This window comes from Anas acuta, chromosome 5 (assembly GCF_963932015.1).
Source record: "Anas acuta chromosome 5, bAnaAcu1.1, whole genome shotgun sequence".
NCBI lineage: Eukaryota > Metazoa > Chordata > Aves > Anseriformes > Anatidae > Anas > Anas acuta.
This window is the reverse complement of record NC_088983.1, coordinates 21,759,813-21,776,868: the sequence shown is the minus strand read 5'-3', so window position 1 is coordinate 21,776,868 and position 17,056 is coordinate 21,759,813. Positions and strand designations below refer to the sequence as shown.

At 36.2% G+C, this 17,056-nt stretch overlaps 1 protein-coding gene across 29 annotated transcripts in view; it reads left to right on the top strand.

The window, feature by feature from the left end:
- NRXN3 (neurexin 3) overlaps positions 1-17,056 on the top strand; it is a 970,936-nt gene that overhangs the window by 948,776 nt on the left and 5,104 nt on the right. For 2 of the 29 annotated variants that reach the window (XM_068683061.1, XM_068683060.1), the window contains exon 21: positions 10,715-11,167. The exons of the other annotated variants lie outside the window; for them this stretch is intronic. In XM_068683061.1, coding sequence (XP_068539162.1) covers positions 10,715-10,824 — 110 coding nt within the window. In that variant the 3' untranslated portion in view covers positions 10,825-11,167. Of the gene's footprint in view, positions 1-10,714; positions 11,168-17,056 lie in introns of those variants that run through there. 29 annotated transcript variants of the gene reach the window in all.

Below are 17,056 nucleotides of genomic sequence, written 5' to 3'. Positions count from 1 at the left end.
ATGAGTCTTTTGAATTGTGGAACTTTTCTTCTAACTTCAAAACAGTGCTGTTCACTACTACACTAATATGTCAGTAAACCTCAGGGCACTAAGGTTAGAATTTCAACAGCTTTTTAATTCATTCATAAAGTTCACATTTGCAGGTTTTGCCAGTAGCAGAATTACACAAATAAAGTGTTTGTTCTTTGAACACAATATTTCCAGTTCCATCACTGTTTTGATTGTGCTTAAGAACATCATGTGTAATAAGAATATGAAAAGGAATAATAAATTTACTGGGAAAAAAAAATCTGTATGAGAAAATTTTGTGGCTTGCACAGATAAAGGAAATTAGAGTCTATGAGAAAGTAATAGACTTCCCTATTAAAATCTAACAGCATAATGTCTTACTTCATAGCAGAGGAAGACGTAATGTGATAAGTTGTTTTTTTTTTTTAGCTTCTTTTAATTAACATTTCATCCTATTAGGCTTGGTTTGCAGTTAACTTTCATTTCACAGGTATTCATGATTGTTATGCTCCTGTGAATTACCAAACCATGAAGCAGAGACATGATGTTTAATAGCTATGCAAAGTCTTCTTTTAGCTGATTTTCTACCAGTGACCTTAAAATTTAAATGTAAATATTTCAGGTAATACAGTAAGCAGTCTCATGGAAAACATATTTAAGTGTATGACTATATATCTCTTTAAATAGTGATTCAACAGCAGTCTGACCTGCACCACTGGCCTATGAATATTAACTGCTCTATTAAAAAAAATATGTATATTTGCAATTTAGTGCTTCACCAATGCCTCAAAGAAAACAATTAAACATTTGTGATAGTGTGATATACTTTATCTTATTGTGTCATGAAGATAAGGGAGAGTGAATATCAAGGCCACCTAGCTTGCCAGTGCAGAGCAGAATTAATCAGTAGCAGAAGTCAGTCATCCTGAATTTTGTTCATAAAGCCCTTCGGGTCTTAATGGGCCTGAAGAATTTTGTTGTCCAGTTCCTCAATTTTATTCACGGCTATATTATCTTTACTGTCCTAAAGTACTCTGAACTATGATCATTATCATCAATATTAAATAAGGTTAACTTTTGCAATGAAATGTTTCTCTTTTAATCCGATTCGTTGTGCAAGAAAGTAAATACCCTTCTCAGCCACTTTCTTGCTATAATGCAACCTCTGATAAACAGCTTAAAGCTTTGGCTCCTGAATTGCTGTAGAGTTTATTCCAGTCATTCACTGTTGAAAAAGAGGATTCAAACTTGCCTGCAGCAGCCTTTCACCACTGTAATCCTGAACTTTCAAAAAGACATCTGCAAAAACGACCCTCTCTCTTTATGCTCCTGCACTTCCCAGCAGTATTAAACTTGCCCATAAAAACAAACAAACAAACAAACAAAAAATCCTGCCAAAAATCCATCCCAAAATGCCTGGATCACAGTAATATCCCCTCTTGTCTTTTCCAAATGATAGACAGAACTAGCTCACATGTTGAAAGCTACTTTACAAAGGGCTCCCCTGCAGTGTTTCAGAGCTAGATAGTTCATACATTACTTGGCTCTATTGTATTTCTGATGCAGTGACAAGTGCTGCCTAGTGGAACTGACTTCAAAGCACAGATTGATAATCATTGCCATTCTGTCTCCAAACACTTCTGCTTGAGGTCCCAAGAGGATTGTGGTGCATTCAAACATTAGCACAATCAAAAGGGAAGAGAATCACACATTCTCTGAACTGATGTGAGAGAACAACACCTAACATACTGCTCAAAAGGTTGGTGTTCCCTTCTCTTGCTTTTCAGACAAAGAATTGTGGTTGTATTTATTTCAGCTTACTCAAAATCATCATTTCTACCTGGGATTTTCTACCACTTCCCAGTGGTATTTTAGTAGAACCTCTTAGCAGTCAGTTTGGTAGTGATCTTCTCATCAGTAACAGTCTCATACCATATAACAGTAACATATCATTTTTCCTCCAAAGGTATCCAGGTATTACACAAAGACTTGGTGTACTGAGCACCACCTCATTTTACTGATAGGGAATTTGGTCTAGCCTTTTCAGCATGGCTGTGGGGCTGAATCCTCATATTAATTATGAGAAATATTTTGACTTGTACTTGAATTAAGAGGACTTTGAAGGACTTATCCTCAATTCTGGAGTCCCAATGACTTCTTGTAGGGAAATAACAGATCAAAATTTTCTGTTAGCCCCTGTCTAATTTATTTTAACTGCAGCAATAGGCACTTAGGCATTTTTCTCAGCATTATTCAGAGCTTTGTCCTGCCTAGTTAATTCCCTGGTAGTATTTTGCACTTTCAAGATTTAACTTCCATTACGGAAACTACCATTTTTTTGCTTGTTTTCTTTCAGTTTTGATATGGGAATAACATTATTCCAAGTCAATCCACAGAAGAAAGAACATACTTGGACATCCAGTAGCCAAAGTAGAGTAACTTTATAAGCAGGGCAATACCACTGGATAATCCATCATTGGAAAGCTGTGCTTTGAGTCTCTGATTTATCACAGGTTTTCTGCATGCTTTTGAATGAGTCATAAAGGATAGGAATGGATATAAAAGGGATCAAATTCAATAGAAGACAATATGCATACATATATACATAATGTGCCTTTTTCAGTAACATTCGTTAGTGAAAGAAGTTTAGGTTTGAAGGCACCTTGTTCAAAGCCTGCTGGGGAGAGCTTCTCCTCAGCCATCACAATGTAAATTCTCTTCACTCCAGATTTAACTAGGGACTGATGTTCAGAGTGCTGAATGGACACCTAGTTTAATGTTTCTTCTCAGTTAGTGCAATATTTGACTTGATACCATTTCCAGGGAAATCATGTATTGTTTTTAGATGGAATTAATCACAGTTTCTGATTGCCCAGTTTATTCTCATTCATTAACGTACCTGTTTTCTTCTACAGCTTATAAAATATTTCTTTAGTTTGGGGTGTACATTGTTAAAGGTACTCGTTAAAGGTCTGTAGTAATAGTTTCCCATGTATACTCAAGAATAAGCTGCAGCTGCCTCACTAAAGACACTTTGAAAGTGAAATCTCTAGATCTTGAATGTCTTTTGGAGAGAGAAGTGGTGTCTGGGATGATCCTGGATTACTCAACTAACTAAGAAGTGGACAACATATTTGTCTGGTTTTGTTTAGCATTGTTTTGTTTACAGCTCCAAGATAAAAGCACAAGAACGATCTCTGCACGCAAGCTGCAAATGCAGGTTCTTCCCAGCACTGATTTATGCCTGTAAGAGGAACAAGAAATACTAAAATAAGAGGGAATCTTGAAGACAGAACTAGGAGCACTACACCGCAATCAGAAGAGTTTTTAAATTGATTGTGAGAAAAACCTTTTAACAGTGAATCCTCTGTGGTTTGGATCCTCCTCTCAGAAAGCAAGGGAGGAAACTCCTTCCATTGAGTCACTTATGGCTGGACACCGTACACAACCTGAGAATGTAACACAGTTACACTAGCTGAGGGATGAACAAAAATGGGGAATGTAGCCTAGTATCCAAGTAAGTAAAAATGATGCACTGGAAATGGCTCCTGCTCATCTCTGAAGTTTACCAGAAATGACTTAATGTTAAAGGACCAAATATGAAAATATATTTATGAGTAATTATGTATAACTGGAGGGGGTCATAGGAATAAATGCTAGGCATTGCTGAACTTGCATGTACAACTCCCACAGAGGATAATGTAGAGTCAACAGTAAGGTTAGCTACAAAACAACATTCATGAAGTATCTAGACCTTTATGTGGTTGCAATTTAGTGGCACCTAGGAGAATATTTTTATGACAGCCAAGCAGATACTATTTTTATTAAATATCTCAGTATGGCACACACCCCATACATTGACATGCATTTCAGGTCTCTTTTAGGATTTGGGCATTCAAATTACTTCCTAAATTCTTCAATCTTTCCACATAATTATCTCCTGTAACTTTTCTAAGACACAAGTTTCATATTCAAACATACCTGCCAAGCCCTTAGCCAGCATACTTGAGTGTTGCCTTGATTTGTTTCCTGGATATATTCCAAAAATTAATATTAAATGGTGTGACGCTGTAAGATTTCTTGGGCTATACGTACCAAAAAGGAATATGGCATTCATACAGTATTAATTAGCATTGTAGCAAACTGATATTTTTATCTAGATGTTTTGTGGCTGTGTATGCTGAAGAAAGGAAGGAACGCTGAAATACCTGTGCTCTTTTCTGTTTGTAGATAAGCAAAAACATATGGATATTTTAGTATGCCATTAATACAAAGTAAACATTTGCTGTATGGGTTTAGACCAAAAACAGTAAACTATTCCTGCTCCCACTCAAATTATTGGACAGAGTTCTGTTACTGAGTTTGTCAGTACAAGGATCTGGTGGTGGTTGCAAAATCCCTCAGGATTTAGAAAGATTTCTTCCCATGTGACTGACTCTCAGGATTAAATAAGTTTAGCTTTACATAAAAAGAAAAAAAAAAAAAAAAGGAAAAAAAAAACATAGCTGGGCTGATTACAAATGTCAGTCTTAAGTCTTTCAAAAAAACATATCAGCTGCTTCTGAGAGGAGAAGGAGACGGTTGAGTAGAGATGCACAGAAAGAATGCTTTCAGGTCAGTGATATTGGATGGGCTGCTTAGCTCTGGAAGCATCAAAAAACTTTTTGGTTCAGAATGTGAAAAGGTAATAAGCTTATGGCAAACACCTGAAAAAGTCTTTTCCCTCAAAGCTGTGGCAATTTAGCCTTATTATTTCCTTAGCTTTCGATACCTGTAAATGTGTTTTCATATTCGATAGTTTTCTAGCTACTCATTGCTATAAAGAAACCTCATTAATTCTTACATGTGAAACCAAACAAGATGGTATATGGCACTGTGTGAGTGGTGCCCATGTAGGCATTATTAATACAGATTACTTTTCTTATTTCTGTAGCTCCCTATGCGTCTATAGGCTTAGAATGAGAGAGGATTTTGCTGGTACAAACAACTGGTAAAAGGAAAGTGATAAAACTTTCCCTTCCTAGGTAATGCGAAGGACAGCTAAGCTGGCACTCTTCTGTTACAATTTACATTGGTGTAAATAGCAGATAAAAATCCCACAAATGGATTTTTAGTCTGATTTGGGAGGAGGAGTTGCCTTAAAAATTAATATTTTACTCCTGTTAATCTACAAATTGTTTGTTATTTGTGGTCCATTACACATTTGTTTGGCTCTATGTCTGAAAAATATTACTCTGAGAAAGGTTAAAAGCATTCAAGAAGTAACAGGTTGCTATGGGAGTTTGGGAGTTACTACCAGCAGGAAGCACCACCTAGAAACACCATTTCCCAGATTCCTGCCAGAATCCCCCAGAGTTTGTCTTCTCACTGGGACCCTGTCTTGGAGAACAATCTTCCCCCTCTTCTGCCTACTTTCTCCCATTTTCCCCTTAAATGAGATCACTTTTTTTTTTTTTTTTGACAATGCCTGAGTTGGGGACGATCAGAAAAGCCATGTTTCATCTAGAGCTACTAGGGTTTCTATTTGGATCTTCGGTCAACATGTACGTATTGTTAAAAATTGGGTACACACTTAGTAGCTGTTGTGGTCTTTACTGTGACCTTCATCCCAGAAAATGCCTAAACAGGATGACTGTCAGAAGGTAAAGAAGCACTGTATGTGGGAAGCACTGCTGTATACATTCCTTGTTCTTATATTCTTCACTAAATCACTTTTCAGTCTGTTAGAGATAGAATATTAGGCTAATTAGATCCTTAATTTGATCAACTTTAATAGATCTAGCATTTCTAGTGTTTATATTAGGAAGTGGTAAATTCACTAATTTTTAAACAGGTACAGAGCATTCTTAAACAGTCTCCGTTTGTGTTTGTATTCTTTTATGGAGAAATCATTGGAAATTGGGAAGATTCTTCTCTTCCTTGATGTACAGAAATGAGGTGTGGATTTTTTGCAGAGCTTTTTTCCCCTTATCTATTTATCATATATTTCTGCTACCAAAATATTCTAGCCAGAGAAGAAACTGCTGCCAACACCTCTTGAAGCTAAAAGCAGGTGTATAGCTAACAAGGCCCTATTTCTGTAAATGTTTTACAGAAAAGTGAACACTTTCAGTTCGATGGAAATTCTCTATTTGTTTTAAGTAATGTTTTGATAGTATCAGCTGCTTAGAAGTATGTCATTAGCATCCTTGCTCAAAGCATATGGCTTTAAGTGACCCAAAGAGGGTGCTGCCTTGTGTACAAAGTAAATTCACAAAGGTAACAGCAGTTTGGAAGGCTGGATTACACAGTGGTGAAATGCATATTACTGTTTTCCACTGTCTTGGGTCCCATTCTAATTAGGTCAAAGTACAATAAATAAATAAATATTCTGGCCTCATCCTATTTTTGCAATTGCTGAATATAAAAAATACAGAAAGAAAGGAAAATACCCTGAATAAGGAAAAACTTATGATCATATTATTTCCTGCTTATAGGAATCCTGGATATTTGTAGTGTATTGACAGTGTTGCTGGACAGCTAGGTAAGAAGCAGCTGGTACTGTTAGTTGTTAATGAGGTATTTTGATAGGGTTGTGTTGCAGTGCACAGTACTCAAATAATGTAGTTTTCATTGTGTTAGGGAAGAGATGGAGCCTGAAGACTAGAGTGGTAGAAGATACTGCAGTTCTAGATGTTAGCCTGAACCCAGAGACAGTAATGCAGATCCTAATTTACCGTCTATAATCATGCTCTGTAACATGGAGAAATATTCATTGTCTTCAGCAGAATCCTTTCAAAATGCAACTTAAAAACAAAAAGTGAGAAAATACAACTGTATAATTAAGCCTGATGAACAAGGGACTTTTTGAAAAAATACCTTCTTTTTTTTTAAATGTAGAATTTTTCATTTGAAACATTTGGCCATGTGGCCCAATCTTTCAAGACAGTCTGTGAGCCTTGATAGCATAGCTTCCTCTCTTCCTAGTCCTGTCTGCCTGAAGGTTTGAAAGTACAAAAAGGCTGCAATGGCTATACTTTTTTAATCTTTGTTTTTTGGGGGGGAATAATTTGTAAATGTTAAGTAATAACATATTGTCTGTGTAGCTTCATGTGGGAACATTTGGCTTCCAGTTCTCAAATTAGAACATCAACTTTTGGCTAGTAAGAGCTAGATTTTGAAAAGACTTTGGAGATTTTTTCTGTAACTAGTAGTAGTTGCTGGGCCCAGATTTTCCAAAACATGCTTTTTCTGTTCAAGCACCTATGCATTGACCAAGTGGGGAAATAATTGCTTAGCACTCTTAAATCGTCTTTAGAGCCTAACAAACATCAAGATTTCCATCTCAAAATCTTGTCATCTCTTTAAGTGTGTCTGGCCCCAGTTGTGGTTCTTTAGTCCTTTTGATCTTTCAGGCAGTAGAAGGCTTTTCCAGGCCCTCACGCAATGAGTTAGGCATCTGTTGTCAAATAGGGCATAAGTATTTACTTAAGTGGCCTGACACAGACTTCACAGTTGGCAACCAGACCCCATGCCTTCCGGTCTGTTTTGCATCAAAGAGAAGACACTCAGTGCTAATGTGCTGAAGGGGGACATTTCACTGCTCTGAAAATCCAGCTGCAAGTCACGACAGATACTGATTAAAATTCAAAGCTTAAATGCCTCATTGTGAAACTTCCTAAGTGCAATTAAACCTGAAGCTGAGAATCCTGGTAGGGAGTGGTGTCCAGGGACACTAACCTTGAAATGTGACCAAATAAAAATTTCCAGTGAGGTCTGCAAAGGCTTCACTTCTGTCATTGTTTTCTATTCATAGTCAGTCCTTTCTGATCCTCAAATGAATGCCCAAAAATATCCTATGTAGGCCAATATTTTGCTTCCTGTAACCTGCACATTCTGTCCCTGAGACTACCCTGACCAGGTTTTCTCTTCCTTGGTTGAACAACTTCCCTTTCTAACATGCTTTCTGGAGGGATGTAGTAGATAGTTCCAGTGCAGTCCTCCAGCACAGGCATAGTACATTCCAGCTATGGAAGCACTGTGCTATTATTCAGCACAACCTCATCACTTCTGAAGTAGGAGCTGATGGTCTTCTCATATAACTCCTCTCGGAACTAGACACTTTTCGGTAATGTATCTAACAAACTGGGCTATTTTTTTTTTTAGTCATTTATTCTTATTCAGCATTCCCCAGAATTAATACTGAACTCTCAGTGGTTTAGAGGTACTGTTTCCCCTCATGTTAATAAGTACTAAAACATCCTACCTGTTGTTTTTATCAAATTTATACAGAAGAGCTACTGACAATGTTTTCAAGGTGAATAGTCCCATTTATACCAGAAATTCAAGATTGTCACCCGCTTCCACTGACTGGTGGTAGCATGACCTTTAAGAATGGTTATGAAGCAAAAATGTTGGCATTCCTGATGGAAACCTAGGGTACATGCAGTGCTTACAGTGCATTTTTCATACCTCATGGAGAGATTCAGCATGAACAGGGTTCAAAGCTTCATATATAATGTTTTCCCATTCCTAAAATGTTAAGAAAAACAGGCTGGGACCTTGAGTTCCTTTTTAGAAGGACTCTGATGTGAGGTCTTCATTCAAGAAGAATATGGACATCACATGAAACCTGGAGAATTCAGAGGAATCTGAGGACCCATCTAAAACAAAGAGTATTTGGCATGCAGTTTAAGTAACTGATAGGACTGAGTGACAATATCTTCTTGAACTGTAAATTCTTTTGCAGCATAGGAGGAACTAGTCTCTCAGTTTTAATGGTAACATTGGAAGGTTTGCCTATGCAAAATTATATGGTCTTATTACCAAATTCTACTAACTCTATTGTTTACAACTTTGAGTTGTCACTTACACCAGTGACAGGTTTGTTCTTTCAGACAGTTCACACCAAACTGATGCTTACCTCAGTAAGTAGCTCAGCTGACCTTAATTCTGCTATCGTATTGTGGCAGTGGTGGGCTCCCAGAAGTGGTCATGTACAGCATGTCTGAATAACTGCTCACCAACATGAACAAATGTTCACTACAGCAATAGCAGTTTCCAGTATAGTAGAGTACATTTATGAGAATTAATATAATTAATTAATTCTCCACCCTTTACTCAAGCTGATCAGCACTTAGAGGTAATAAGCCCGGTCTGGGTTAAAAAATACCCACCCATTTTGGGAATACACTAGAGAATTAGGTCCAGTTTAAGGGCAAGTGGTTGGGGTTCTACGTGTTCTGTGCATTTAATAGAAATACAAGATAATAGTCAGGACGCAAACTACGTCCCAGTACAGTTTATGACTTCTCCTTACCCTTTTCCCTTCTGACCTCTCCTAGAAATGCAGAGAACCCGCTGGAATGTGCTTTGCCCTTTCTGGAGAGGCATGGAATGATCCCCCCCCTGCCCGCCAGCCCCTCTCCTCCACCCACCCCACTCCTTGCTTGCTGTTCTGTTTTTCTACTTTCCCTAAATGCAACTTACTTTAAGCATGCATTATTATTAACATCCTACAGTAAAATTAAGCTATTATATAACCCATTTGTCGATCTCAGCCAATTTCTTCTATCTTTTTCTATGTCTATTTATGACGTACATCCAGACTGCACGTCCTTTTTTTTTTTCCTCTCCATGTTTATTTTAAAAAGAAGTGAATAAAAAAAAAAGATGTATTAAAAAAAAAAGCAACACCGGAGGGTGGTGGGGTTTTTTGCCAACAATTGAAAACAAATTTAAATGAGAGAGGGAGGGAAGGGAAGAGAATTCTTAAGGGAAAAAAATATCCAAATGATGAAAGTGTCCCTAGACTGCTTTGTCTGTTCCTTTTCAATGTGTGCATCCGGTTTGTTCATATTTGAAAGTGTGTGGAATACATTTTCTTTAAAAATAAAATTAAAAAAAAAAAAACACAATTGTCCTTATCTTCCCTTCTTGTTGGGAACAAAGTGCTTTTTCATTTTTGCTTTTTTTTTTAGTATATCTCTACATAGCTATATTTTGATGTATTTCTTTTCAATGGTTGAATTTCTATCTTAGATTTGGTTTGTTCCAATCTAATAATGAAAAAGAAACAAACAAAACAAAAGAGTTATGAATTGTTTTCTGCTATTTTTCCCTCTACTTCCCTCTTTAAATAAAGAACTACTTCACTGGCAGAATCCCACAGCTGTATTTTTGAGATTCTCCAGAGAATCTGAATATAAAAGCAGTCTAATTTGAAAGTGGGGAAGGGGTGTGCCAACACCATCATTACATTTGAAACAGGGATTTGATGTGCTCAAGATATGATTGTCTCAAATTATTGAGAGTACTGATATTAATTTGATGGACTTCAGAAGAGATGATTCTTAGAAGAAGGAAGCTGTGGGTAGCTACAGATGAAGTTGTTCTAATTCCAATGCATAAAACTAGTTTCCTTGTTTTCTTTTTGTTTTATTCTCTGGTTATTATTATTATTATTATTATTATTATTATTATTAGTTTATGTATTTTACTGCTATTTTTAGTAGGGAAAAGTTTAAAATGCTTTTATAATTTGAGAACCTTTAATGAAAATGTAAATAATAATACTATAATTATTAATTTTTTGTAACTTGCATGTTGAAGAAGTTGCAGCTTAGGGTTTGTGAGATTGTCAATGTTAGAGTTCTGTTCTTTCTTTTTGTTGATGGGCATGAATATGCTCATTTGTTTTTGTATATTGCCCATCCCTTCCTTACAGCCAGAAGCTCTAATGCTGCTAGATCACTCCGTACCGCCCTTACATGGACATGGCAACTGACTTACACATTCACTCCCATCATCTTCATCTCCTGTGTAGTACACTCATAGATTTTTACACTCCCACTCCATCCACCCTAGGCATTTTTTCTTCCCATAAATTCCCCTCTACCACCCCTTTCTTTAGCATTGTTAAATTTTTATGTGCAGTCATTCATTCCTTAAAACACACACACACAAAAATTATAGAAAAAAAAAAGAAAATGTTTTAAAAAATATATATCAAATTGACCAAAAAGGCAAAAAATAGAAAACTTTGCTTTTCAAAAAAAAAAAAAAATTATATATGTAGATATGCAAACAAGCAGAGTAAATTCTATAAAATGTACAGGATTTTTCAACTGTAATATGCTAACAACTTTACATAAGATAAAAAAAAATACAACCAAAAACAGCAGAAAAAAAAAAGTTTGGATTTGTTAAGGTGCAAGATTTTTTTCTTTTCATGTTATGTGGTGTGGATGTATGTGTTGTTGCCTCCCTGTATCGCCCTTTGTTGTAAAACAATTATATTTAAAAAGAAATAATAAACATTTTGCTAAAAAAAGTTTTTAAGAAACAACAACAAAACAAAGCAAGTTACAAGAATGTGGCAATGCTACTTGTCCAAGAGCATTCTTACACAACTTTCTTTTGTAAATTTTTCCTTTCATGCCAAAAAACATGCGGGCAATTTGTTGATGTAAGTTGACTGTTATGAAATCAATGTGGTATGCTTTCTAAATATTTTTATGTATTTTTGATTACTTTTTTAAAATATTTTTTATTATTATTTCATAATTTTTTTTCAGTTCTTGTAGGTTTTAATCTTTCTTTAGCTGATAAAGTGAATGACTTATGTTTTTCCTTTCTCTGATCTTGTCGTTGTGGCATTTTTATTTTCTAGTATATGGTTTTGTTTTGGGAAAAGTATATAAATTCACTTTTTTTTTTTTGAATCAGTTTGTATTTGCTTTTATGTTATGTGCTTTTTGTGTATTGTCAATTACTGGATTGTGTTCTGCATAGGAGGGGGTGAAGAAGTCTGTGGTAGTTTGCTCATATTTTTTATTGGTCTATCTCTGTCTAGCTTTCTTTCCCCTTTCCCAAAATGAACCACCAGTAGTGCTACTTTCTTTGATGCTACTTTGTATGTAGCCTGGTGTTGTAGCCTCCTTCAAGTAAAAAATGACGAGACCTCTGTAGCGTTTCAGTAGCTCTCAGGGTCTTCTTATTGCAGATCTACGTCATTCCTACTTTGTTCTAATGAAAGCATTTTATTTCTATTAATTTTCTTGATTGCTGATTATCTGCCTGATATCCTGTCTAAATGATACTCTCAAGTGCACTCTTACCAAGGAAACATACCCATCTTTTTATGACTAGTATCAGGCTTGCCAGTATCTTCCAGAAATCCTACATGTGGCAGACACTTTCCTATTGAAACTCACGTTCTGGCCTTCTAAAAATTCAAACAAGGTTTGTGTTGATTTCTTTAAAAAAAAAAAAAAAAAAAAAAAAAAAGTGAGTTGTTGATAAAATAAAAAGTTGTATTCCCTTACAAGCATTGCATGTTTCCAGCTTTCCTGTACGGCAGTGCTGTACTAACTACTTAGTAGGTATCTCAGGTTCAACTGTCAAGTCCCCTGAACAACTGATGCTGAAAACAGAACAAATCATCACACTGAATAGGAAGCTGTCACCAATTAATCATAAGAGTTTAAAATCATGATGGGAGATGGAAAAGGGTATGTTTCAGGTGGCTCAAAGCAGCTCAGTGTCTGGTACCAAAATACTTGTTTTTGCTCTAGAACCCTGCCTGCAAACACAATGCCAGGTCCTTTCTGGAAAGTATTGACACCTGTTTCACTGAAACTGCATGAAGATGACCAAGAACGTGCAGCAATGAACCACAGCCCAGCATTAACACGGGATTCGTGACTTCTCAAAGTCTGTACCTTCCTGTTGCTCATGAGCCCTGAGTAATGTGATAACTAACATCTTTTAATGTAGTTTTGTGGGCTTAAGAAATGCTGTTCAACCAACTCCACCACAAGAAGTACTGTTTTATCTAATCACTTTGAACACACTATATTCTCCAAAAGGAAAATGAGATATTTGAGATGAAATGCTGCAGTATTCCATTGTGGGAAAGATATTTTTCTCTCTGCTACTCACTGTCAATTGCAATTAAATCAGACTGCAAAGAGTAGAAAATATTAAGAATGTTCATCTACTAGGCTTCATGTTAGCATCATTTTTTCCTGTGAATATTTTCCCCTTCTCATCCTTAGAGGACTCAAAGGAGAATTAAGTAAAACACCATTAGACAGAACTTTATGAACTCAGTCATTTAATAAGGAATTATTGGCACTGTTACTGCATTGATACAGAGGGGGAAAAGGCAAGGAATTATTTTCTGTGGCAACTATTTCATACTAAAAATGGAATCAAACTTCAGAGGAACAGCATAAGAATATAATGCAAATGACAAACTTTAGTTGCAGAGTTTGGATGTCCTTTAAAATCTCTTCAAAAAAAGCTGGAAAAGATAGATGATAAGGGTGTGTCTCTTATGGTCACCATAAGGCGAATCTTCCAGGCTTCATCTTTGTGCTCCTATTGTCCTCTATCAGTTTGCTGCCTGAGACTCCAGTGAAGTAGACGTGGCTGTGAAGATGAAAGCTGGCAGCTTTTTTTTTTTCTTTTTTTTTTTTTTGGGTGCCCTCTGCATTCATGACTCACCCACAGCAGCCTCAGAGTTCATAAGGCTTCTATTAAATTTTTAATACTCTGTGTTTTCCAGTGGCAGAGAACTTACTGGAGATCAGCCCCAGAGGTATGAATTATGTATCTATAAATATACTCATACAGCTAAAAGCAGGGCAGCTTCAAGGCTAAAGTAGACCTTTTATATCCCCACTGATCTTGGTATTTTAAATAAATGCACAACTCTATTAAAACAGTATATGGACTAAATTAAAGGGATAACTTTTAAGGAATATACATACTGTGTTTGTTTCATAAAATGAGAAGGCCAAGCAGAGCATGGGGCTGCTTGGTACAAAGTTTCCCACGTCACAGACCTCACAGTGCTGCTGCTAGTTTGCTTTTCAGTATTTTATTTTATTTTGCAATTGTACCGCTGATGGGCAAACTAGTTTTGTATCTGTATCACTGTAGAGGAAACCATTTTATCAGTTTCCCTTCCATTTAATTCTTGTCAACAGAAGCTTTTTAAAAAACGTATTTCTTTTTGTGAACCATGCTTTTTGGGAACCCTGCTTGGGAGAGAAAGCACAAATCTGGGAAGTCTTTGTGAAATCCTTGCATTTCTAAAGTAATCCTGATAGCATACCACTTAACACTGGTAACTGGTGCTCAGCAGCCAGCAGAACAAATGAAGGAAAGAAACCTGTAACTACCAGGAAACAGTCCATACCATCCACAGACAGAATCAAAGTCTCATACAAATACTTGTTTTGAAACAACTGAGTGGCAATCTTCTCATTTTGTTTTAAGCACAAAGCACTTCAGAAAATGAAACTGTTAGCTTTATTCAAGACTGCAAGGCATGAATTTAGTCATTGAGAAGCTTGGAGATACTATGAGAAAAACAAAACTTCAGATAGTAATATGAAAATAGGAAACCTGCCTGAAATGTATTTCCCTTCCCAGTTGAAAAGCCATGGATTTTCAGAGGCTCCTCCTTAGCTTTTTCCAGAGATCCAAGTCTTTAAAGCACTTGTCTTTCACAGTGAACCTTTCAGGATCCGACACTCGTGTACAAAGAGACTTGGCAATGACATTGCACTTTGTCTTTTAAAGCCTTCAGAGCTTACCTTTAAAGCAATGTGGAGCCCTGGGCAAGAGGCACCACTTCTCCATCAAAGGACCACAAGCTACATGCAGCTTCCTGCTGTCTCAGCTGTCATTTTGTGAAAGATGGTCCCCACTACATGCACACTTATCATCTGCCTGTCATCAGACTCCCTCTTGTGTTTCTTATAAGTAGAAATGTAGTAGCAGTAACACAGTTGTTTCGAGGGATGGTACAAAAATTTGCGCTTGCTCCCCTCTATAGATATTATGTTCATGTTTCTCACACATTCCTGGGAGCTTTTCAGAATTTACATTTCCTGTCATCCTTAAGTAACACTTTTCTTTCAGACTGAGTGGCATTTTTATCATGTCATTTTAAAGGATGTTTTAACTCCTCTATAAATCACATATCCCAAGAAGTATTCATTGTGCATGCATACTATTAGACATATAACTTCTATCTTGCTGTGTGTTTTGAATAGATGCCTAATATGCCAATAAAACTGAGGTCACATTTGACATTTAGAGTGCTTTTTTTCTGAGTTACCTTCTCCCACATGGCTTTTTTTTCAGTCTTACAGCTTCTTTCAGACAGAAAAATCAAACATTCAAAGCATCACTACCATCCTGAAAGCCAGCTACCTGTTACTCCACTAAAGTATTTATTTTTATTTATTTTAAGTGAAAGTAACAAATGAATTCTTTAATGGAGAAGTGATTCATAAGGAAGGACCTTTAACAGTCTGTTTCTTTAGTGTACAGGCAAGCATAGAATGGCTCATTTGGCACTTTGGACTAAAACTAGAGATGAGATTAATTGTAGGGGAAGTCAAAGTTAATCCAGCCTTCGTGGTATGAAAACCATTTCTCTTCTTGCATCCAAAGTGAGAGTAAAACTCCACAAAACTCATTCCCAACCAGACTTGCCGGAATCAAAAAATTCTGATCTGCTCTCCATCACTTTTGCGAAGCCTTATTTAACATAGCAACTCAAGCAAAGTTCTTTGACATTTCAGGAAGACCACGATGATTTTATAGTTGCAGTAGTCTTGATCATTGACTCAAGGCCTCAACAGCAACAAAAAATGTAGAACCGTTACCTGTTTTTAAGGCAAGGCTTGCTGGGGTGAAAGAATGTGTTGGTTTTTTTTTTCAAATGTGGTATGTTTCAGGTTCCTCCAATGAAATTAATTACAAATAGGACAAAAAAAAAATCCTCTTTGGAAGAAAACTGCCCAAAATATTGCCCCAGTGGGTAGCATACTGCATACTGATGCCATGTGCTAGGATAATAGATTTTAATAACAGAGGCGCTTCAAAGCTTTAGACAAACGATTAAAAGCTGCCAAACTGACTTTTTTTCCAATTGATGTCACAGATGGTCCATGGAATTCACAGATGAATACTGTTGTTTAACAGCAAAACTCTGATCTTAAAAAAAAAAAAAAAAAAAAAAAAAAAAAAAATTAAAGGGACACTATCTATCCCCATCTTTTTGAAACTTAAATTCCCCATGCATGCAACTTGGTTTAATGTGCACTTAAATTCTTTTCTTTTTTTTTTTCTTCCTTTTTTTGCAGACTCACAGATGGTATTTCCTTCTGAGGTGTACTCCAAGTTTGTCCTGAGACCACCTTACTTAGGTTATAGATGCCCTATTTTAAACATGGATAGGGCTTCTATACATATCGAAATCATATTACATGCTCCAGTTTCTGCATTGCACAGAAACAGCTCAGATACACGAACACAAAATGCCGTGCAGTCACTTGGCAGACTACACTTTTAGCTTTTTCCATATTTTTTGATACACATATGATACTTATTTCTTCTTCATATCTTCAGTAAGAGACTTGGCATGAACATGCTAAGGAAGCCCAGAAAACTAAACAGCATATTCCAACTGGCCCTTTGTATCTTAATTTAAAAATCACTTAACATAAAAATACGTTAAGAGAAGTGCCACATTCCTCAATTTGGTCTCATTTCTACCCTAGTACCTACGAGTTAAATATAACGGTTCCAATTGATTAAACTATCAGCGCTTAGTTTCTCATTAAGGATAAGAATAAGCCATACTGCTAGTTCTGCTATCTAGATTTAATCAAACTGTTAAATACCTTTTCAGTATATTGCTGTTTTCAATATGTGATTTGTTCAAACATATTGCTCTCCAAATATATTTAAAACATTTTGATTTTATTCTTTACAAAAATTCCACGGACATTTCAGGCAATATTCAATGGGAAGAAAACAAGTTCATGTAATACATAGTGCAGGTAGAAGAGAGCAAAAACTTGACCCTAATGCCAAAACATGCCTTGACCCTCTTGCCATAACAATGCCAAGACTGTTCATTAGTTATTTCTAATACATAAGTAAAAGACATTTATTTTTTTAGAATCTAAAACCCCTTTTGCATCTCTTTCCTTAAGCAACAGTGAATATAAATTAAAATTTTCCTATGCATTAGGAATACTTC